Source organism: Passer montanus, unplaced genomic scaffold (genome assembly GCF_014805655.1).
Source record: "Passer montanus isolate IOZ18808 unplaced genomic scaffold, ASM1480565v1 scaffold32, whole genome shotgun sequence".
NCBI classification, from domain to species: domain Eukaryota; kingdom Metazoa; phylum Chordata; class Aves; order Passeriformes; family Passeridae; genus Passer; species Passer montanus.
Window position 1 is genome coordinate 5415288 of NW_024367930.1, and position 24425 is coordinate 5439712.

The 24425-nt window shown below is 42.9% G+C and overlaps 1 protein-coding gene across 1 annotated transcript; it reads right to left on the reverse strand.

The window, feature by feature from the left end:
- Positions 1-2054: 2054 nt before the first annotated feature.
- On the reverse strand, positions 2055-20550 carry PDIA4 (protein disulfide isomerase family A member 4). Its single transcript, XM_039715028.1, has 10 exons — positions 20377-20550; positions 14998-15166; positions 12920-13125; positions 12089-12227; positions 11377-11582; positions 10035-10193; positions 8980-9131; positions 8442-8598; positions 8114-8347; positions 2055-7695 (listed from the first exon to the last, which is right to left on the reverse strand). The coding sequence occupies exons 1-10, from the start codon at positions 20477-20479 to the stop codon at positions 7280-7282; spliced, it is 1941 nt and encodes a 646-aa protein (XP_039570962.1). The 5' UTR covers positions 20480-20550; the 3' UTR covers positions 2055-7279.
- Positions 20551-24425: the final 3875 nt, after the last annotated feature.

Below are 24425 nucleotides of genomic sequence, written 5' to 3' on the forward strand. Positions count from 1 at the left end.
CTGATACTGAATCTTTTACTGGAATTAATGAATCATGGCTTGGGGCAAGGAAAATTTTGCTGGATCCATAGTGCTGGATGGATATTGTTTTTTTCTGAAATATTAACACTGGATTAAATTTAGTAGAAGGAAGAAAAATTGACCTAGAAAAAAGGAAATGTCATAGAGAGCAGAGAACCACATAGTAATGACTCCTTTCTTGTGGCAAACGAATATAGCAGGATACTTTTTAATGCATTTGATAGATTCTCTGAAGTCAAAGAGTCTGAACAAACTAAATTTTGCTTAGACTCTGTGGAGTCAGAAAATGTTCATTATTTAATCACTATTAAAGTGCATGGTCTAAATTAGTTATTGATTTCAGCCAGTCACCAGATGAAAGCAAGGAATGCTTCAAACCAAAAGAGTTTTGTGGCAATGTTATTTTCCCCCCTCCAAACAGTATCCCAAGATCTGCAATTCTCACTAGAACACTTTTGTACAGTTCTACTTATTTTCTATCTGAGCTGATGCATGTCTCAGGCTAAATGTTTTCTCTTGTTTTTTAGCTCTCATATAGTTATTGATCTGTAGTTACTAGTGGCAAATACATGTAATTGGCTGTATTGCCTGTGATTCATTTACATATGTGTAGTAATCTTCACACATTGTCCTAATTTCCTCTTTCCTTTCCAAGCAGTACGTTTTCCATCAGTGACTTAGGTTTGGCCTTTCAAAGTGCAGTGCTTCATGCACAAGAGGATGACTTGCTCCTTATGTATGCACAGTTCCTCTTCAGGCTGAAGTGTTCAAGTACTGGATGTCTTGTGACACTGAAGTTTGACCATTCCTATAATTTTCAGCAAAACAAGCTGCATTGTTAGGAAAATAACTCCAAACAAACACTGATTTTATCCTACCACTGAAACTGTTACCACAGCACTGTGATCAAAGGAGGACTTTTTGATTCTTTCCAGTTCTTTTGGCCATTTTTCTGCATGAGCAAGCACTACCCTTATACCCACTGTGTAGCCATGGCAAACAGCATGCTTCAAGGAGATCATTAACAATTATGGTGCACTTTGGAAGTGAAAGAATGAAAAAAAACAAACCCACCGTGACCCTTTTTTTATTTAAAATGTGATTTTTTTCTATTGAAAGATTGGCTGGTTTGTCCAAATTGAACATTAAGCGTGATCTCTGAGAAAAACAAAAAGGCAGGCAGATTATAGTAAGGCCACTAACATTTCCATGGACTCATTAGCACACCAGTAAAGAGCTCTCTCAATTTGCTTCTGCTGAAGTCAGGTGCTGCTCCTTCAGGCTCAGGGAAAGGAGCTTATACAAAGCTGAACCCTCTTGTCACTAGGCCCTCTGTGACAATCTGCTGGCTGGGAAAAGCTACAGCTCAATTAAACTAGTGGAGTTTTACTTGCTGTATGTTAGTAGGTATCTTGAGACTGAAAAAGACCAAAATCAGCTCAAAATCACCAAAGAAGTTCCAACCCCCACATGAAAATACATCATTAAAGTCCACTGTCCAAAGGCATCAGCAAAAGTTACATATGAAATATTTCACATGGCAAAGTGAATGTAAAACTGAATGCAAACTTCCTTACTCAAAGCAGTAGTACCAATTTCTAGTGGCACGCCCAGTTTCCTAAACGCATTCTGTGGTTCAGAAATGAGTGTTAGTGCAACAGGAGCAGTCAGCGGAGCTCTGGAGCCTAGTTTGTGTTGCATACTCTGCTTGGAATAGGCCCATAGGTTAAATGCAAGTTATTAGGTTGAATATGGAAAGCAAACAGCAGAGAACTTGTGGTCTGATGTGTAAACCAACAAGATTAGCTGAGTAAATGGCCCTGTCTAGCCTCAATTTCTCAAACTTCAGGGAAAATTTATAAATTACCTTTTTCTCCTCCCCTGAAACCACCTTCTGCTTTTTTTTTGTTTCTTTTTTTTTGTTTGTTTGGGGGGGGTTTTTTTGTTGGTTTTTTTTTTTTGGGTTTTGTTTTTTTTTTTTTTGTTTGGGGGGGGTTTTTTTGTTGGTTTTTTTTTTTTGGGTTTTGTTTTTTTTTTTTTTGTTTGGGGGGGGTTTTTTTGTTGGTTTTTTTTTTTGGTTGTTGTTTTTTTACTTTTTTATCATTCTGAGCGGCATTTTACCAGGCTGTATTGCAGAAGAATTCTCTCCTACTGTAAGGCAAAACATACCAGATTTCAGGAAGGCCACTATAACTTAGACAAAGGCAAGTAGAAGGGTATTAATGCAGGCCAGGCTGTCGAGTGTCAGCTTTCACTATGAAGAAACAACTAGCTGCTCAAAACCCCAGCCTGTGGAAATCCTTCAGAGGATTGGGTTACTGATTGTGATAAGGGTTTTATTTGCATGGTTGGATTAATACAGCTTATCTCTTTTATGTTTCTGTTAACCAAGTCATACACAGTTTGAGATGTGAACAGCATTTCTGAAACTGAAACTCACACCTTTCTAATGAAAGGATTTGGAGAAGTTCACAGACCAGACCCCTTTCTCTCTGAATGCAAAAATGAAACTGGAGAGTGGCCATGTCCTTCCAGACCCAAGCAGCCTCATCGAGCCTCTACAAAGATATTATCATTTAGTTTTCATGGTACATATAGAGCTTGTTCGGACATATTACAGCATAATGGCTTCACATAAAACCAGCTGCTCCTGACACAGAAAATCCAGCACTAACATTAACATGACATTAGTCTGTGGCCTGAGAGCAGGCAGAGCTCTGTCTAAAGGAACTGGCTTCAAGTGCAGAGCGACCTCCAAGGATGTTGAATAAAAACAATTGACCTGTGAGTGGGATTCTGGGCAGATATGAAGACAGGTCATGCATGGTAGAAGAACATTTCTTCTGCCCATGGTTGCATGGCTTCACACAACCTACCATGGGTCCAGGCAGGAAAAGAAGGGGAGCCCTTTGTAGTCAGCAACTCAGAGCCCTCCCCTGGCAAATGTGCTGCAGTGAATTGCAATGATTCCTGTGACACTTCAAGCTGTGCTGAAGTCTTGGAAATGCCTGGCAATTGCTACTGCACTGAGTTTTGCTAGGGTTGCTCATAGATCCCTGATCTGCATTGACAAACGGAGTTCTGCCACTCAAGCACAGTAAACCAAAGCCAAATTGCATAACAAATACGAGGGTCTATACCAGTTTGACAAGGCAGATTACAGAGTTTGCACAGGGCTTGACTTACTCACTACCCACATCAAGGGCTGAGCACAAAAACTGCAACACTCAGCCCTCTGACCGGTGTCCATTACCCATGCAGGCTGTCAGTAAAAAGCCTTTTGGAGCACAAACAGGTTGCACTGGCTTCTCTTGCCTACCAAGAAAGAAAGGACAGCAGTCTGATCACTACAGTAAATGCTACTTTCTGAGAAGCCTTTGACCTGTATCATTTATTCATGTTCTACTTTCCAGAAAGCTGTTTCCTCAGCACATAGCCTCACACACAAGAGGGCAGAGAAAACTTCACGGCACCAGCTCTGCAGTGCCTTTCTTGCTTGCCACCAGCCAAATCCTGGGCCATACCCAGGCACTACCATAATTAGTAGTCTGGACACAAAAAATTGCTGAGAGTAGAAACCAGGTAACAACCTTGACTGCAAACCCTGTGCTGTTAACAAATCTCTTCCTGTACTAAAAAAACCTATCTCTTAATGCAGTATTAAGATGCCAGGCCAGTATTTACTGTCACAGACACAGTACAGACAAATTCGTTCCTCAACGATCAGCAGCTGTGCTACAGTTGCTGCCTACCTTAGTTCTTAACCCTTCAGAGAAAGGAGTGGACCCTGAAGAAGTCCCAAGTCTGACTACTTTAAGATGCACTACAGTTTACAGAAATAAGTTTCTTTCCAAGAGGAGGCACGTGTGGGAGATACACCAGGCCAGGCTCCATGGATTTTAATACTACACAAATCAATCCTGTGCTGAAGCATAAACTGCAGGATCTCTTCCAACTGGAACCATAATCAGAAATGATGTCATATGCTCATGCAGCTGTGGCAAAGAGCAAGTGAGGAGAGCTCACTTATTCTCTAGCACTGTTCTTTTTTTTTTTCTTCTGTAAGAAGGGAACACCAAGGCTAATCAGCAGCATTTAGGTAACTGTTTAATAAAATAATTTAGGATGTTTAGGAAAGCATCCTAATGCCTCAGGAAGGAAAAAAGCAGGCATGCATAATGCATTTAACAAATTCCAAAAGATGGTATGACCTGTTCTCTTTAGAACGCATCAATCACATTACTATCACTTTCTGTACAGAGATAACAGACCTCATGGTGTATCCATCCCAGTGAGTTTCCCAGAGGGTTCATGTGATGTTGACAGTGCACACAGCAAAGGATAGGATACTTGAACTAAGGAAAGCAATTTGCTTTCCACTATGACTCTGCCCAAAGCTTAGAGGCAGCAGTATCCTCACCTTGCTGGGGAGTTAAAAATGCATTTATTATGACATGCAGAGCCAAGGTGAGTGGCACAGCTGAGGACTCACAGGAAACGTGGCCAAGCAACATCAGTGTAAGGATGGAACAAATCCTCATTCCTTCTAGCGCCTCATAACCTAAACCTATAACCTGCCTGGGGTAACACTGCCTGCTCTTGCAGTTCACTGTTGTCAAGAAACTGTAAGCAGTACTAATTACTGTATTCCTATGCAGCTCTGACTTCAGCACTGCTGCTCCTGAACAAGAGTCAGGTGTTTCAGCACCACACTGAAGGAGCTGTGTACCAGGCTTCCAGCACCTGTGGAGGCAAGGAAGAGAGAGAGGTGGCAGGAGCACTGAGCAAGCACATCTAGGACACTCCCCTGGGCCTTGTGTCTTCTATTGCCAGAAGGGCTCCCTGGAGGCTGCAGAGGTTTCAACCCAGAGAGGGGCTGGCTCCTGCTTCCTGAGAGGAAGCAGTTTAAAGGAACAGGACAGCATTGGCAATGACAATGTTAATAATTTAGCACCTGTCAGAAAAGAGGTGAGAAATGCTCATGCTCAACTTTAACCTTACTGTCCCAAGGAGAATGGTGCCTCAGCCCTAAAGTCCTTCACCACCAATAAGGAACCTTTCACCCTCCCTTCCACATGTTTGTATTTATCCATATTCCCCTGTAAATTAGACAGCAGCTGTTTTGGAATAAAACCCTTTAAGTCTGCAAACAACTAACAAGGAGAAATTTAGTTCCCTACAGCATTGTGTGAGGTATTTGCTTAGGCATAGAACCTGAACTAAGAACTGATTTTAAAAGCCTGTGCCTAGTTCTTTGAAGAACTGATTAATAACACTGGCAGATAAGCAGCAAGCTCAGTCCTGACTTGTATGTATATTTTCTAAAGCTGAAAAAAAATCACCTCTGTTATTCAGCTAAGTCTGATCTCACTCCTTTTGCCTGCACAACACATTTAGAATAGATTATAGCTTTTGAAAGCTCTACAGAAGAGCTGCAAAGAGAAATGACAGTAGATGGGAAGATAATGTACTTTATCTGGTAAGAGTCTTGTAGATGAAATACTGTCTAAGCTTAACAGCCATCTGTCCACTTAAGGACAGTGGAAAGAAAAGCCCTCTAATGTGAAAAGAGGAGATGGGCAATGCCAGGGCCTGAGGTAAATGATGACACTGCTTTAACACTTACTTGCTTAGCATTTCCCAGCTTTTGCTGATAAAGAGTAGGAGCTGAATAGCATTCAGGCACACCCCAGCACTCTCAGGAGATTTGATACTGTCCCTCTTACTCATAATCTGCTGGTGAGCTTTGTTCACTATCTTTGGCTAAGCCATTAACAAAGGGAAAGCCTTCCTGCAGTCCCATACACCTCTGCAAGAATAATTTGATAGTTATGCTTTGCTGTGTGTGTTGTCAACGGTGGGGGACAGTCCCCTGTTAAGGCAGAAGGGAAGGACACCCCTTCAACAGGGATGCCAAGTGCAGTAGGAAGGTATAAGGACTACGTACCCCCTTGCAGTCCCTTTTGGGTCCTCAGACTCTACCTGAACAGCCACCTCCTGGACATGGATTTATCCTTGCTGCACAGAAGAGTGCATCTCCCCAGAAGAAAAAAAAAAGATTGGGTACTGGTTTTAGATTTGCACACTCTCCAAAAAATCTAAAAACTAATACAACAAGCAATTACTGAAGGAAGACTGGTCATATTTTGCAAGACAGAAAACAGTGCTGCTAGGAGAACTACCTGTAAAATGAAATGTGAATCAAAACTGCCTCAGGGACACTCAAGTCACACACACCACAGCATCACAGCTCTGAGGCAAATAGTGCTTCTAGCGTGCATAAGTCTGCAACCTCAACATGGCCCATAAATTTATGGACACATCTAAACTGGGCCATTCAAGATAAAACCCCACTTTTAAATGTATATACTCCCAAGGGGAGCACAGAGAGGATGTGATTATTCTTTGCACCTGCAGTACCTGCTAGAGGAAAAAAGGCCATTAGAAGGTCTCAGTCTGCTTACCCAAAGAAGAATGACTATCAAACCTTCCTCTCTGCAAAAGGAAAGGAGACAGTAACACGTAGATCTGACACCAGAATCCCAGCATTGCCACCCACTAGATGCTCTTTTTGTGCCATACTCCAATTACTCCAAAATATATTCAGGAAGACAAAGATGCAAATGAACCAATAAGGACTAGTAAAGAGAGGTACATTAGAAAAGCTTGCTATTTTAGCATCACTCTCACTACAGAGAGGCTAAAACAGGTCTAGAGCACATTTAGTTAGCAAGTCCCTGTGTCTTATCTCAGTAGGACCAAATAATTCATCCACAATTTAGAAAACCTCCATTCTTATCCTCAGCTATGAATACAATGATAGAGTCACATGAATAGGTACAAAGACACAACAGAAAAGACTAGCTGAAAAGACTGCCCCCCCAGTAACCATAACAGCAAATAAGAGAAATCTGTTTGTCTGAGGGATCTGCTTCTCTCTTTTTGGTAGTATCTTTTAACTTAAAAACAGCTGCATTGGAGTCAAAGAACAAAGCTCGAGATAGTCACAAAAAATAAAGGATGTATTTTTCTCCAAAGATCAAAACCGTAACTAACATAAGACATTCATATTAGAGTATTAAGTTCAGTGTCCAGAAAAAAACTCATCTGCCATATAAAAAAAAAGATACTGAAATTGCTTTACTGCTCAAGAATCTCTTTGCTCAAAACTGCTTAATTCTTCTCTCACCAAGTTTTGTCAGTAACTTGATTTTAACTACATTGTACAAACAACTTTTCTTCTCCACCCTCAGCTTATCTAAAGCTCTTCTTTTGTTCTGGAGAGTTTTGTTGCATGCTCCTCTATAAATTTGCTCAAATGCTCTAAATCTCTGTCCCCGCCTTCAAATTTAATTGGGTTGTTCTTCTTGTCCTTTGGAGCAAAGTAGATGGTGGGGAATCCCTCCACTTTGTAGCGGTCATTCGTCACATCGTTGGCAGTGGCATCCATCTTGGCTATAATCAGATTTTTCTCATTCTTGTATTTTTTGCCTAGCTCATTATACACTGGTTCTAGTTTCTTGCAGTGTCCACACCATGGGGCATAGAACTCTATGAGAACATCATTCTTTGGATCCATCACTATGGTATCAAAAGTTTTACCCACTACCACTTTCACAGGCCCTTTGTTATTTTTTGGCACTGGCTGGGACTTCACAATTGGTTTCAGTTTTCCTAGAAGGAAGCAAAACACACACAACACGGTTAGAATGTGGTAAGAGCAGCCCTTACAATCTCCTCTAAGAAAGGGCAGAAGTACATCCTCCTGCCAGGGAAAAATCACTGCACCAGCAAATGAACTTGCCTCAGCATGAAACACAGGCTAGTTAACTGGTGACCCTGTGGCCCAATAACCTCGTGAAATATGGGCAAAAGATTTTTTTGCAATTCCCTAGAACCCTTCTCCTCTTTTTATGGCTGTCCATCCACAAAGTAAATCATCCACCCATGATTTAATATAGTAGTCCCAAATAGGATTGACCAGCTCACACTTTAAAACCACAGACTCTGCTTACTGGAGCCATTGCCTCAGGAAACAACTCATGGAAATGTAAACAAAATACCTTAGAGAATCCTACTTTAGAAACTGTACCTTTTTTGAAAGCCACCACAAACTGCCTGAGTACATCAGAGTCAAACTCTTCTGGCTCCATGGCATACTTCTTGCCACCTTCATCCAGAATGGCAGCGTTGACATCCTCTCCACTCTCAAGCAGACCCAAATCTTTTATTTCAGAAGAATAATCTTCCTCATCAGAAACAGCAAACACGTATTCAGGGAAGTCTTTAGCCACTTCCAGGACTTTGCTTCTCCAATACTGAGTAGCTGAAAAACCAGAACAGGACAGAATTGGTAATTTCTAGTTATTTAGTGCCTGCCTCCTCTCAAAGTGAAGGAAGGGTAATTGTAGCAAACCTACCAACACGGTAGTCAAAACTGAAGTCCACAGAGTAGTAGACAACCACCAGAGGACGCTTGGAGTATCTCTTGCCATCGTTGGAAGGCTTGCGATGACCAACTAGAGGCAAAGCATGTTTTAGCACATGCTCTTTAATCTCTGATCCATCTGTAGAGTCCTGTAAAGAAATAGTGGAAAAAGTTCAAGCAAACAGATTTAAGCAGCATTTCTGCTGCACACTACTAAAAAACCAATATTGGGACACACATGAATACAAAAGAGTAAAGGATGTGTTATAAAAACAAGGCTGCCACCACATTTTCTTCAAACATTTGAGCATCAAATATTGTATGGACAAATTATTATTTGAAAGCATAACATCTGGACTAATTTCATAAAGTCCTCTAGAAAAAAAAATACAGTCTCAGTGGACAAACAGGTTGACTCAACTATCTAGTGGTAGTACTTCCAACAGGAAGATGCCAACTGATCATAATTACAGAGAAAGAGAACCTTCAATCCCACACACAAACATTTTAGCTCTGGACCATTTACTCACTTTAAGATTCAGAACGTGCATCTTGGGCTCGTGCTTCGACTGAAATTTTTCGGGCTGCATGACAACCAGCTTCCCAGGAGAAACTTTCAATAATTTTGCAATCTCATTGCTGAAGGTGTGATGGAACTTATAATCTTCTCTCAAACCATTAGCTGAAAAATTAAGGTTGGGTGAAGGAAAAGTTATTAGAAAGGGAACCGACAGTCTGTAACTGAGATCTTGAGACTGTAACTGCAAGGAAACGCTCTTCCTTTTCTCCAAGTGACACAGAACAACCCAATCTTAGACAACAGGGGTGAGAAGCATGTGAATATACATCCAATTCCAGCAGCGCTATTTGAATGCTGTTCAACAAGTCATCCACTTGGTGAGTTATTCTACACACTCAAACACCTTGAACAGCTTCCAAAACATATAGAGCAAAACACTCATTCTTTTGTCAGTCTCTTACCTCTTGGCTTCCCCAAACTGGTCAGCTAACCAAACTATTTGCTTTGGGGCAGCCTGGGAAACAGTTCTGTATCTTGCCATGCTGAAGCAAACAAATGAGCTCCTAATCCAACTATGACAGCAGCCCCAGAATCAGACATAGACAGGTTGCCAGGAATGGTCTAGCTAAACTGACCCAGAAGTGGATGATGATCCTTTCTGCAGGCCTCTCATCCCAAATGAGTTTGGTGACAACTGACTCTGGGCTGCCAGATATGAAACTAGTGTAACAGACAGCAAACACATCTAGGCTTTAAGCCAAGAAATTGTGGTTTGCCCCTCAGGAAAGAATTTTTCCCTCCTCTCTAGTCCATATGTTTTTAGGGACACAATTACTAAGCAGAGGTATATTCTGTGACTGGCTGACACTTCAGTTACAGCCTCAAAATCTGATGTGAGCTTATTTTTTGTATACAAGTAGAAGATCACCCTTCCTCCTACTACTTCTCCTTTCCAACCCTCCCTACTATACTAGGAGCAGAAATAAATTATTTCTCCATGCCCAAAGTCCTAGGCAAAATTCCAACAAAACATATGTTCCATTAATATTTTAAAACATTCTTTACCTGCTTCCTGATACAGCTGATAGGTTTTGTCATTCTCTCCACTAAAGACACCAATGATGATGACATCATCCCCATCCCTCAGAAATTCTTGTACCTGCTTGGTAGCCTGAATCTGTTTGGATGGAGGACCAGCCTGCTCAATCATGTAGTCGACAATACCTGTGAGAGAAATCCGCCCCCGAAAAGTTGCTTAGAACATTTACTGAACTGAAAGATTTGGGCATTCCATCTAAAACATTTACTGTCACATTTCGCATGAACACCTTTCCTCCAGTGCAGCCTCCCACAATAACCTAAAGGCCAAATCAGCAAGATTTCAGTCCAAGTTTTTAAAGCTGCAGTTCTGAATGTTCCCTTTCAGGTTGGTTTCAGAAGAAGTTACCAAGCACACAATCCATGAATATCAGTTGAACTTGCAAGCAATGCTCTTTTCTGAAATTCCAGACCCTTCACTGTCTCCTGAACCTGTTATGAGCCAAACTGCTACTTGAATAGTCTTAAGTCTAATTAAAACTTAATATTGGGTATTTTTGCCAGCCCCCAAGGCACATTCCAATATAATTAAAACCTGCCCATTTACCCATACTGCCACTGCTTCACCATGTGTATTTAACTTACTTTGATATTGAAAGAGCTGATACTACCATCAAAAGATGTTATGAAGACTAGAGACAAATTTAAACATCCTGTGTATGTATGAGAGCAGAATTTTTTAGTTTCCCCCAGCTACTGCTGCTATGACATTAAAAAGTCTGCAAGTCCTACAGATACGTCAAAATATTTGAGGCCAAGCCTGTGGCATTCACATTGTCTGAAAAATACCCTTTGCTGAGGATCTTTCTCCTGGGAAGCTGAGAAGCCTGAGAGGAAAGGAAAACAATTCCTATCTCATTTGTTTCTCCTGTGTTGTGCTCACATGTGGAATGTGTTTGGAGATTGTTTACCCACAGGTGCTTGTGTCATTGGATTCTGGTGTAAGTTGTTCTGACTCATTGGCCAATCAGGGCCAAGCTGTGTCAGGACTCTTTCCAGAGTCACAAGTTTTCATTATTATCTTTTTAGCATTAAGTATCCTTTCTGTATTCTTTACTGAAGAATAGTATTCTTTAATATAATATGGTATAATAAAATAATAAATTAGCCTTCTGAGAATATGAAGTCCGATTCATCATTCCTCCCTGCCACAAGGGTCCCTGCCAAGGACACAAGAAAAAGCCTAAACTGCAGTACCGTATTTTTCCCGCGGACCACTGTAGTCGTAAGGTTTGCCCTTGCGGAAGATTTTGAGAGTTGGGTAGCCTACAAGCCCTCAGAACACAAGAAAAAGCCTAAATTGCAGTACCATATTTTTCCCGCGGACCACTGTAGTCGTAAGGTTTGCCCTTGCGGAAGATTTTGAGAGTTGGGTAGCCAGTAACATCAAACTTCTTTGCAAGCTCCGTCTCAGCCGTGGCGTCGACTTTAGCCAGGGGGATGGGAGGCGTGCGCTTGCTGAGCTCCTGGGCTGCCTTCTCATATTCTGGAGCAAGCCTCTTGCAGTGTCCACACCTAGGGAAGGAGAGCAGAGGGCACTGCTTACAAGCCTGCCTTGCACCTTCTGCCTCTGGAGTGGAAGAGTTAAGTCTTCCAGCATGCAGAAATGTGATCATTGAATCTACAGAGGACACTTCAGCCTTGGAAAATGTGTCTCTGCAACCTGAAGCTGGCCTCTGTGCCTAGCCTCACATTACTTTAGGTAGCTTCATTTTTAGAAGCCATTTCTAAGCAAAGGACCAATTCTCTTTGGTTTTCAGTATCTCAGTGCGTTGCCAAATCAGTAAATATTGTGAACCATCAGTGAAGATTTGGACACCACCCCTTGCTGAGACATAGATCCAGTCTAGTGTGCTAGTGATTTGCAACATGATCCCAGGTGCAGATTAGAAATCAGGTATACCAGAGCTTTGCACAAGACAAAGATGTGTAATGAGGCATTACAATGGAAGACAGGTTCACCAACTGAGTTCAGGCCATCTGTGCTGGACAAATACAGACCAAGACATGGTCTTGCTTACCATGGAGCATAGAACTCTACAAGGATTATGTCAGCGTCATTCACAACTTCGTCAAAATTATCCTGGGTCAATACCAGAGTAGCTTCGGGTGGAGGGGTCCAGTTGGGGTCAGAAACCTCCTTGACTTTGGCCACAATAGCTGAAACACAGTTCAATAACCCAATTAGTAAGCATGCATTTTATCATACCAGTAGCATGCCAAATGCATGAATTTGAAATCGGAGGGCAAGCACTGTGCTGGACCAATGATTACACATCAAGTTTCCATGAGAACACTTTCTTAATCAAGCTCCTTTATGCCTTATTTCCTTGTTGGCATTACCAAGAAGGTCTTCTCTTCACCCCATACAGTTTCTTATGCAGAGCACAGATCTGTACTTTGAAGCACTGAATTCCATCTCAGACAAAAAGGTAATTTTCCGCCTTCTGACTAGAGCTGGGCATATTAATTAAGCAAAATATAAGTGGGTTTCTGTATAGTCAATACAGAGACCAAATGTTTATTGGCTGATCCTTCAGCAAACATGAGACTGTCTTCTCTTCTAGTCAAGCCACGTATTAAGAAACAAGATTATAGGCTATTTTGTTTTCTTCCAGGGAAATCATATTTCTAGAAACCTTGTGTCAATAACAGCACTACCCACTACCTGCAAAATTGTCCCCTAGCAAGCATCCTGTTGAGAAAACAGGGAAAATTTCAGAATTTATAATATTACTTGTTTTAAGAGAAGTCAATTGAGATCAGAGTCCTTCAAAACAGCCACATATTAAGAAACAAGATTATAGGCTATTTTGTTTTCTTCCAGGGAAATGCAAAGGACTGGTGCTTACCATCTTCTGTCCGAGACCCATCATAGTCAACAGCTTGGCCTTTTTTCAGGATTTTGATGGTTGGGTAGCCACTGACATCAAAACGACTTGACAGTGAAGTGGCTGCAGTAGCATCTATTTTGGCTACTGGAATAGGAGGGTCATTTTCCTTCAGAGTTTTGGCTATCTTCTCATACTCAGGAGCAAACTGCTTGCAGTGCCCACACCTGTCAGAGAAAAACACAAGTAGATAAGGTAAATGCATGACAGACATGCAGAGGTGCTCTGCTGCTCTGCAATTCCAGGATGCCTTCTAACAGACATCCACATTATCAGCACAGAAATGTTTGTCTTGCTACATGTTTGGATCATGAAGAAATAGAGAGCAACTGTAGCTAATGTACTGTATGTTCACATCAAAACATTTATTTTTCTTAATTTTCATTCAATGTGGAATGTATTGCCATATGCTTTATAAAACCACTGTAAAAAAATTCAACAACTGCTAAAAGTTGTAAACGTTATAATACGCTCCTTCTTTTCTTCCTAACTTCAGCTTCTCCTTAACCAAGGTTTATCTTCTCTCCCTAGCACCCTAAATTGAAGGAAAGAGGAAATGAACCAGCAGTTAAGTTGGCCTAATGAAATCTCCCACCCACCATGGTAACACAGCATCTGCCCCCCTCTTTGGCCACACCAGAACTCTCTGGGAAGAACACAGGCTCCTGCTGCAAAAGCATGACAGAGGACACCAGCAAAAAAATGCTAAACAAGCATTTAGCATAATAAATGCTAAATGCTTGTTTAGCATTTATTTTGGAGGCTCCTGCTGCAAAAGCAGGCATGACAGAGGATACCAGCAAAATAAATGCTAAACAAGCATTTAGCATTTATTATGCTAAATGCTTTAGCCTGACAAGCTAAAGATGAAACCAGAAAAATGTAGGAAAACAGAAAGAAGTGTGTGGCAGACGGCCTGTGCTCCTTAGCATCTCAGCTGGCAGGAAGGAGAGTAGAAAAATAGGAGAAGTGTTTAGTCTATAATGATACACATCCTTCTGCTCAGATAAAGTGAACTTCATGTTTAGTTTTCATATAGGCAAACTACAGCTGCAGAATTAGTGCCTACAGCCAAGAAAGAATGGGATTTAGCCAAGAAAGAATGGCACAAGTTAAAATGCAGCTCCACCTCAAGCAAGATCATATTCCCCCTCTATTCAAAGGCTGGAGAAGGACCAATGAGTTTTTTGTGCCACCATTTTTGTATCACTGAGCCACAAATGAAAAGAGGTTCTGGCTGCAACACTAACTCAGCAACTCTACTGACAGTATCTCCCTACTCTTGTTTTCCCCCAGTAACCATCCCTAATGTTTCTGAACATAAGAATGCAAAAGACACATCCTGGGTTAATTCCTTTGTCTTGGTTATATGCAGGTAAATCCCTGTAGCTCCCTGAGCAGACCAGTGGTGCTGGATACCCTGGGATGCCAGCAGAACTGCCATTGTTAGGTAGATGTATGAGGCACTGCTTAAATTGATAATACAAACAAGCTGTGTCCCTAACCACACCACACCCTTCTGTCAAGGGCAGAAACGTGAATTTCGAAAGGAAAACCTGGCAATTCCCCTGCCAGGGAAGTCTTCATTACTCCATCTACTCCATTACTCTCATTGCAGATGAGCAAGTACACATATTCTCAGTGGTCCAGCACTGGCAGGATGATAGCAAGCTGCAAGACCCCACTGCATTACTTTTCTGGGCCTCACTGGGACTATTTCTTTTCCCTGACAGGCATAAAACAGGGATAGAATCAGGCCTGTTCTCCCCTTGGCATGGGATCCCTCAGTATGACCCACATCTGTGGAACAGGAAGCAGGCTGCTAGTTACTCCATGGTACAGGGGTGGGAAAAAAGTTTCTTCCCCACCACCACAATCATCTCTTTTTCTGGACTATAGCAGAGTCCCTGAGCATCTCCTGCAGACAAGTTACTCCTTTCTCATCTTTAAAATGGCAACCCAAGCTCACTTTTTAGGAGCTTGCCCTGGCAGAGAAGTGCTCTGATGCTGCACCCATGGAGGTGCTGCTGTGAACCCACCATGGTGCGTAGAACTCCAGCAGCACAGTGTCCTTGTCTGCAGTGAAGGTGTCAAAGTTTGCATCATTCAAGACTAATACACCATTTTCTTCTTTAACTACAGAATCATCGTCCTCTTCATCATCATCATCATCATCACCTTCATCATCAGCTTCTTTTGTAACAGATTCTGGAAAGGTAAGAATATGACACAGATTAGATTGTGTCAAGTTTAACATTAAAGTGACAGTACCAGAATGAAGATGGATTAGACAACTCCTGTGGTTAAGAAAAGTACCCACATTAATTAGTTTGTGCTCCACATATGGTGACAGCTATCTCAGTTTGCAAAGAGCCTGAACTCAGATGTTTGACCATTTCAATTTTGTCCACATTACACCAGGTAACACTATTAATATTTCCATAAAGTATCAACACGTATTGCACATTTCAGAGAGAACTAACAAAATGGACACAAGAAGTATTAAAGAATGCAAATCTATGCAACAGTTGCCACAAAGGTTTGATGGACATCTTGTTGAAACGTGGGCAGTGAGACATGTTTTGCTGGGCAAGGAGGGCACACAGATGATACCTGAACTTCAAACAGAACCCCTTCATCATGCAACAGAGTAGCTGTCCTTTAAGTGTAGCAAACTTGAAGTTGGAAAAAATTAGTGTCTTACACCAAAAAAGCATGTGGTATCTGTTTCCCAATGCTCCCCTTGTATCCCTACTCAGGAGGCCTGTAACACCACAATAGCCATGTGCTCCCTGTCTGCAAGGCACACTTGCTATAAACGCAAATGTTACAATTTCATTACTACCAAGGTGGTTTGGAGGCAGCACTTCAAAACTGTGCTTCTTTCCTGACTGCTCCATCCACCTCTGCCACTCTTGCTTTCAGTTACAGCAATGTTGCAGGTCTGCTATTCATTGAGGAGTCTTTCAACTCACAGGAGCATCAACCACTCTGCTCTGGATCAGCACCAGGCTGCAGTGAGTGTAAAATCAAGTAAATGACTGCAGGAGTCCCACGAAAACCCACTCCTATGCACCTGCAAATGCCAGGTACTCTTCTAAAAAAAAAAAAAAAAAAAAAAAGTAACCAAAAACTGAGTGAAAGCTTCTTCTTTCAAAGAACTTTTGGGGAGGCCTTTGAATTAAGACCAAAACCACTGGTCCAGAACAGTCCTTTAAAGACAAAAGCAGATTTGTTAAATTACCAAAGCAAAATTAGCATGTGAAAGCTGAAGCCAGCACATTTCTACTCATTCATTCTTTGTTGGCTTGGAATTTGAGATTTTTTTCAATATCTGACCTTTCACATGTTCCTTTAAACTTTTTTTTAAAAAACAAAACTGCTATCTTTCAAGGAAACCAGACCTTCCTGAAGGACTTTAAAAGAATTTCAGTTACAGAACAAGTAATGAAAATATCTCATCTCAAATGAAAACTGTAAAACAATGAACTTCAGTCCCTTTTAACCAGTGGGACTCCCAGGAATTGGAAAAAAAATCAAAAAAGAAAAAAGGGATGAGGGTTTCTTGTTTAAAATTATTTTCTATTTAACTTGCTTTTGACTAAGCTGAGAGGAGTTACTGCAGCAGTATTCTGAAAATATTCTGATTTCAGGAAGTTGAAAGTTAAGAATGATAAATATGTACTATCCAGATATGAAAAAGCTAACAAAACAAAACCCACTTTTGTGAGACTAACAGCAGACATTAGGAACAACCTCACCATGGATAAAATTATGACATTAAATTACAAGAGCTACTTTTATTTTAGAAGAAAGTATACAAAAATGAGCCTATATGCTCTCAGGAAACAGTACAGGCTCTTGGAGAAAATACGTTGATTTTAATTAGAGGCCAAATTTATGTAGCACTAAATACTAAAGCTTCTGATGAAGGGAGAGATCAGAGGAGATCATTTATCACACAACCATAGTCAGCTGGATTAGGTTTCTTTAACAAGTCCTAGTGTTTCACCTGATCTTCGAGGCAGCTAAAAGCACTGTTTGCAAGCAGACAATGCCTCCTGTGTTGCAGCACTTGCTCACCCTTGAGTGAATCCATGCCTCACATACCTGCAGGACTGCCCCGGTGAAACTGCTGGATTTCAGGGGTTCCAGCAGGCAAAACTTGTGCCTTACAGGGGTGCCCAGCCATTCTGAGGGCTGTGTTTCACCACAGGCTGTTCCTGGCTGGCCTGTGCCTGAATTCCCGGCCATTGCATTCCGGGCAAATTGCTTCAGATATGATTTTTCCTGACACAAAGGAATGCGAGCAAAACCAACTGGCCAGTTCTGCTCCTGCATCTCGAACTATCCACGGGGCTGTGACCCTTGTTCCTGCTCACTCGGGTCACCACCCACCCCTAAGAGAGACAAAGAACACAGCGGCTACAGTGGCACCTGTTTTTCAGAAAGAACAAGGTATCACCTGCAAAAACATCCAGCACTGGTGGAAAATGTAACCATCACATCCACCATCCCTCAGTGAAATAATTTTGTATCTTTCCCTACAAGCGGCCTTACAGCCTGCGGAGGTAGAACTTCCCTGACAGTGACACATTGTCCTGGGCACTGCACACACCCACTTCCTGCTCCCTGGAGATGGAGGCAGGACAATAGCACTGGAGCAGCAGGGCTCCACCTTTTCCCAAGCGGCTTAAGGAGGGCGTGCACTAAAAAGAAAGCTAAGCACACACAGATATCGGTCCTTAAGAGAGCAGACTTACTTTCTGTAGCTTCCAGCTTCACCAGCACCCAGGGCTATCATAGCCACCTCTGCCATCCCTTTACTGTTGGGACTGAAAGACCTGTTTCAGGGACCTAACCCCAGAAGAAACAAGCAGGACTTTTCTTCTTTCCCCATAAAGAGCAAGAAACTTTCCTCTGCATTGAAGATTTTCAATTTAAAGAGAACAGAATGAGTCTAACTGTGACACCTGAAGTGGCAGAAGTAGCTAATAAATACTTACATAAATCAGCTCATGAGAATAAAACAGCTGCCCCCAAACTGAAATATCTTTGTTTCTTAAAGTGATTTGTAAAGCCAGTGGACAAACCAACAGCTGTGGCTAAAACCTGTCCTCTGGTAAAATATGGCTAACCCCCTTATACTAAAAAACCAAAACACACACAAAAGATTTAAAAGACAAAACTAAACTCCCAAACCCCCCACAAAAGGAATCCACAAATTTCAACACATTACTACACGAGTCCATAAACACGATCAAGAAGGTACTTTTTTTGAGACTTGAAGTACACAATGCTGGCTAGCAGGCCTTCTTTAGGATGACAGCTACTCTAAAATTCATTCTTACAGTACCTCACTGAACACTAAGCATTTGTCAGAAGTATAGCCTAGTAACATTTTCTTAAACAAAGCAGATCCTGTACAAAAAAATCTGCATCCAATGACTTTGGGACACTGCCTGGAAGTTTCCTTTTGAGGAGCACACTGTTCCCTAATTGGATGAGCTCTGTTTTCAGAAACCCAGAACTTGGGACTCATCATGTGTTGCTAGGGTATTTGCAAGGTTTTCAACAGTATCAGCCCCCTTCAATCTTTTCTGTGGTGGATCCTCTACATGATCCCTCCTTTCCCATCACCAGGATGTTAAGGGTGTAGTGGTCAGGATTCAGGCTAACCTCACTTCCAGCATATTTGCCCCCCTGCCCTTCTGAAACCTCACTTCCCAAATCCTGCAGCGCAACAAGCTGGGTTCGCTCGGAGCTCTTCATCTCCCCAACAATCAGTGTGCATAAGATTATTTCCTTGTTGCAAAGTAAATTTATTTCACTTCACCCAAGTGTGCATTCCAAGGGCAAAAACTGAAACCCCCAACTATGTGCATTTTTAAGGCAAAGGCTAGCTCACAATCTACACACAAATTCAAGATAAGATACACAATAGAACCTGGAAAACTATTCAAAGCTGGGCAGTGGATTAGTGTTCAGCTCCACACAGCAGGAGATACTTCCATCACTGTGTACCTTTGATCCTGAGAACTCCTAAGATGAGAAGAGCAGCAAGCACAGGAAATACTGATGAGAGCCAGGCCCACAAGAAGCTGAGCCGCTGCTGCCAGCCACAGGTAACACTGTAACATCACAGGTGTTACTTCACCCTTTGAAGGTGGCAGGGGAAATCGGTACTAGGCTTTGTCACATGTTACAAAGAAACTATAGCCGTGAACCAAAGCAGAGAAAGAGGCATAAAAATTGTATTCTGGTTTGCAACAGAAACAAAGAAAAGAGCTCCACAGGAAGGTTCTGTATCTCCATCTCCTTACTGCAGATGCCATGTCATACAAAACAAATCTCTTTACCCGTATCCCACAAACCATACAGTTAGTTACACAAATAGGGTAACTGATCTAAGTGCACTTCTGCAAGTTTTAGTGCCTGTTAGGCCAGCAAGTTGGAAGACATGAGCTCAGAATCCATAATCCAGTCTCTCTAAAAGCCCTCTAGTATTTAAAATACAGCAGTGTTCATGCAGGAAATATGAACAATGCATAATTTACCAAAATCCACTTGAAAGAAACTTAAAACCAAAAAAAGAAACACCTTCAAATGCCTGCCTCCTACATACAAGCACTATACTCATTAAGCCTCAGCAGCTTTATTTCAGCTAATTTTGGAAAGGAGGAGACACACATCAGTGAAATCCAAAGAAGGTAGGAAGAAACACCAAGAAGATGGTAACAATGGGCCTTCCTTCTGTGAGGGGAAAAAAAAATTAGTTTGAAACACGAAGAATGCACAGAGTCCCTGAACAAAGGAGTAAGGAAACGAGTGCTCAGCCACAGAACCATAGAATGATAAGGGTTGGACGGGACCTTAAAGATCCCCCAGTCCCAGCTCCCCGGCCATGGGAAGGGACACCTCCCACTAGACCACTGCTTCTTGAGCACAGCTGGCACTGGGGTACCCCCACCTCTCTGGGCAACCTGTTCCAGTGTCTCACCACACCCAGAGTAAAGCATTTCTGCCTCATATCCAGCCTAAATTCCTCCTCTTTCAATTTGCACCCATTACTTCTCGTCTTACCACCACAGCTCCTGATGAAGAGTCCCTCTCCGCAAAATGAAATTGCAATCTGTCCGACAGGAGTCTGAATAAAGAAATCGCAAATTCCCTGGAGATTCAGAAGCCGGGGATTGCCAACACGGCTAATTGTGAGCTAGCTGTTAACTCCGCGCTTGGCAGAGGCGAGGCAGAGCCGCCCCACAGACCTCAGCGCCTTGGCGGGGCGGGCTCAGCGCCCTGCACAGAGGCCTGCGAGGAGCACCCCGGCCCCGGCGCGCCCGCCAGCCCGGGCTCCCCGCAGCGCCCAGCGCCGGGACCCGGCGTGCGCTGCCGGCCCGGCCCCTGCCCGCGCTCACCTCCGTCGCCATCCTCCTCCTGCGCCGCCGCGCTCCGCGCCAGGAGGGCGATCTGAGCCAGCCCCAGCAGGAGCAGCAGCACCCACAGCCCGCGCAGCCTCATCCTCCCGCCGCCGCTCCCGGCCCGGCCCGTCCGCTCCCTGCGCTGCGCTCCCGCCGCTCGCCCCGCCCCCCGCGGCACGCCGCGCCCGCTGATTGGCTGCCGCCTCAACACGTGCTTGGCGCGGCCGCCAATCAACAATCGTCACGAGGGCCGGCGGCGCAGGGTGCGCGGGTTTCGCGGCGCCCCCGGGGACCCCCGGCAGCAGCGGGCGCGGCGCCGGGGCGGGACACGGGCGCCAGGCGGGGGCGGCTGAGGGCGGGCTGAGGGCAGCGCCGGGGATTCTGGAATTCCGGGATTCTCACAGCGGGAGAGGGGCATTCGGTAATTTCGGGAAAGGTGGGATGCAGGCGCCGCCCTTGGGTGCTCCCGCAGGGACCAGGGAGAGTGCGGCGCCGCGAGCCCACGGTAGCGCCGTGATTGCCCGGGAAGGTGTCGCGGCACCATTTCTGTCCGTGGCTGTCCAGATGGTTTATCCGGTGGACATCTAAGATGCAACAAGACGGTGCTAAAACCTGGGCTTTTCAGTGTGCAGCGGTTACACTGTAAAAGAGTAGCAGTAGCTTGTGATAAATTAATATCTTCAAGGTTTTGAAGTGCAAGCTTTAAAATATAAACTCCTCAATTTCAGATGATGAAGACTCTGGAGTGCTCTGAAAGGCTGCTGTTGCATCAGTTGCCATTTGGCATTTGTAAGTGGTCTGTAGGTTGGGAAAAAAAAAAAACCAAAAACCCACATTAAAAGGCCTTCTGTGTTCAACATTCATAAGTTATGGCCTAGAAGACAGTGCCTTTCCTCAACTCAGATGGCACACCAGGTATCTTGAAAATACAGCAGCTGATACAGGAGCAGTTTTCTAACTTACTTGGCAAATCACTAGAATGGAGTGGGACCTGATCTGAACCAAGTTAAAGCTGTCTGGATCCTGCCAAAATTGTGAGCCTAATCCTGCCTGGTTTTGGTACTGATGCAAATATTAATTTGACTAATGTTGATATTCAGTAGTTTGATGATAGCACGTCATGAGATTGTACACTCCATATTCTCAGTGGGAAGAATGAAGAGTATGGAAGGTTTTTATTTAGAGTCTTGTTCACTGTTTAACACAACCTTCGATTTAAATTTCATCTTGGCGTGTGACATATTTACTGTCTTTATCCCCTGAGTTTGTAAGAGAGATATTGGCTGTTGTAATCAATTTTTTTCTGATTTATGTTGGAGGTTTTCCAACTGACAGTGACCTGTCAAGATAGAGAAGTACTAATACGTCATGACTGACATTGTCTAGGCCATTGCAAAACTGGTTAAAGTAGCTTGCAGAAAAAGTTAGCATGTAAAATGGGGAAGTAGTGTCAGTATTGCTTTTGTCTGCTGGATTGTGAAATACTGAATTAAATGCTTTTTCTTTCATGATGAGTTTTACGGTTATTGTGGTTTCTGTCGCCCCAGGTTAACCAACTGAAAAAGGAGATCAGTAAATTTGCTAGGCAGTCAAAGGTGCCACATACCAACATCCTGCCAGACAGTGAAAAGGAAATGCAAATAGTACAAATACAGGGGAGGTGGGTTTGTTACTACTTATTTGAGCTGCAGGAGGAAAGCCTGGAACGCAGAACCCCTGTGATCCCTGTTCAGCCAAGGACAGCCTGATTGAGAAATTTGCTGAATTGTCAGTTCACTGTGTGGGTGGTTACAACACTTGTAGCCCCATGGATCTTAGGCACGTCCCACTAGACAAACAGGACCTTGGCAAAGGACCTGGTCTGGTCTGTCTTCAAACCAGCAGGGCTGTGCCTGTCTTCCTAGATTAGGGCTGCACAGGATGGCACAGCAAATACAGAGCTGCAAATGACACACCAGGCAGACAAGTGATTCATCCCAGACCTGCTGGGGTGCCAGCTCCATGCATTTGTCAAATTTATTGGGCACCTGGAAATGTGCCAGCTGTGCAGCTCTTCCAGGGGATTCCTTCCTGCTCTCTAAAGGGCTGGCTACCTGTGGGACTGACCACATGAAGCTGAAAATCCTCTGGGCTAAGCACTACTGGTAAAAGGGCTGCTGCCTTTTGCTGAGTGCTCATTCCTTATGCAAGTTAATGACAGGAACACTCTCCTCTTTGCCAGGAGGATCTCTGGGCAGAAGGCAGGTGGAACACCTGCCCAGTATAGGGTCATCTATGGGTTAGATGCATAGAAAAGTGAATGGAACAGGTCTCCTGCAGCTTGTCTGATTGTGAGGAACTGGCCATACAAATCCCTAGCCATGGGACTCTGGAGAGTCCAGAAAGCATGAGGCCTCACAGAGCACCTATGGTGTAGTTTCTGGGTAAAAGGCATTTCTACCTGATAATATCTGCTGTGCTGCAGAAAAATGCAGGTATTAGTACACTCTGGTTATTTGAAAGTGGATTGCATTTTGTGCATACTGTGCTTTCATATCCTGATAAGGGGTCAGCATCACTGCTGGCAGACCTGCATCCCCAGGAACAAGCAGATTATTGTAGTTCTTAAATATGCCTCCCCTCAAGAACATTCAGTAAGTGTCTTTCCTGTTGGTTTAAGTTGCCAGTGGTTACTTTAAAGTCTTTGCAGATTGCACCTGTGTTCTCCAGCATCATTAAGTGGTGGACTGTGGAAATCTCTCCTTGTATCACACTGTACTTTTCTCCTTTAAAAGGTAGCCTAGACCCTATTAATCCTATACGTCATTTTGCACATTCTGTGGGGCACAGCTGTTAGTCTTAGAAGAGGCCTAATTAAGCAGTAAATATCAAAAAATAAAAAGCCAATGTTCTTCCACAAAAATAATGAAAATGGTAAGACTTGTCAAACTAAGCTATGTAGGGTTAACTTCTGCTGTTAAAATCTCAAAATTAAATGTGGACCTACTTGGCCTTTCATAGGCCGCAAATCGACACAGGCAGGCAGCTGGGACAATCACAAACTCACAGCAAGATATGTAGGGTTAACTTCTGCTGTTAAAATGTATTAAAATCTCAAAAGTAAATGTGGACCTACTTGGCCTTTCATAGACTGTAAATCGACACAGGCAGGCAGCTGGGACAATCACAAACTCACAGCAAGAACATAAAGAGTAAATTTGAGCTAAAAATGTAAGATTTAAAATGGCACAGTGTCACACAAGTGTTTTGAATGATTTTTCTGGTAGTTTTCTTGTCGACCTCGGTTATCTTGTTTGCATAATAGCTAAACTTTCACATGATGCTGAAATGCCTTGCACACAATCTTCATGTAAATCACTTCAGTGAACCTCAAAACAATGCTTAAAATATCCATCCTGATTGCATTTCACCTAAATGATTTGCATTTCACCTACATCTAAAAACAACTTAGAGCAAGAAAGACACTTCTAGAACTCGTCATTTTTTTGCTCAGTGGTTGATTCATCTATTATTATGCCTTTCAATAATTTTCAGTCATCATTGTAGAAAGATGGTTAAAAGTTTGATGTGAAAATGTTCCACTTCAATACTACTAAATTCTTGTAAGTTAATGAACGAAATATGGTGACAGTAATATAAATACTCTTGATTCCTGCATTGCTCTCTTGTTTTGCTGCAATGATTTTGTGTCTGTATGGATGACTTCTTTTTTTTTTTTTTCATTTTCTTTGTTATTTCAGGGACCTTCTTCTTAGTTCTTGCTTCTCTGTTACGCCTTGTTCTGTCACTACCAGCCTTGGTAAAAATTCTCTCTCCATCTTTCTTACAAGACCACTTCATCTGTTAAAAGGCTGCAATGAGTGACCCTGGAGATTTCTCCAGCCTGAGAAATTCCCAGTTTCTCAGCCTTTCCTCAAAAGAGAGATGTTTTACTCCTGTCATCATTCCTGTTGCCCTCCTCTGGAGTTGCTGTCACAGGTCCATGTCTTTCTTGTGCCCCAAGAAAGGAGCAGGATTCCAGAGCTGGACACAGTATTTCAGATGAA

Coding starts and splice junctions, on each gene's coding strand:
- PDIA4 (XM_039715028.1), bottom strand. CDS start 20,479: ATGAGGCTGCGCGGGCTGTGGGTGCTGCTGCTCCTGCTGGGGCTGGCT. Junction 13,126..14,997: donor CTGGAGTTCTACGCACCATG/GTGGGTTCACAG, acceptor TTTCTCTGACAG/GTGTGGGCACTGCAAGCAGT. Junction 12,228..12,919: donor TGGGTCTCGGACAGAAGATG/GTAAGCACCAGT, acceptor ACTGTGTTTCAG/CTATTGTGGCCAAAGTCAAG.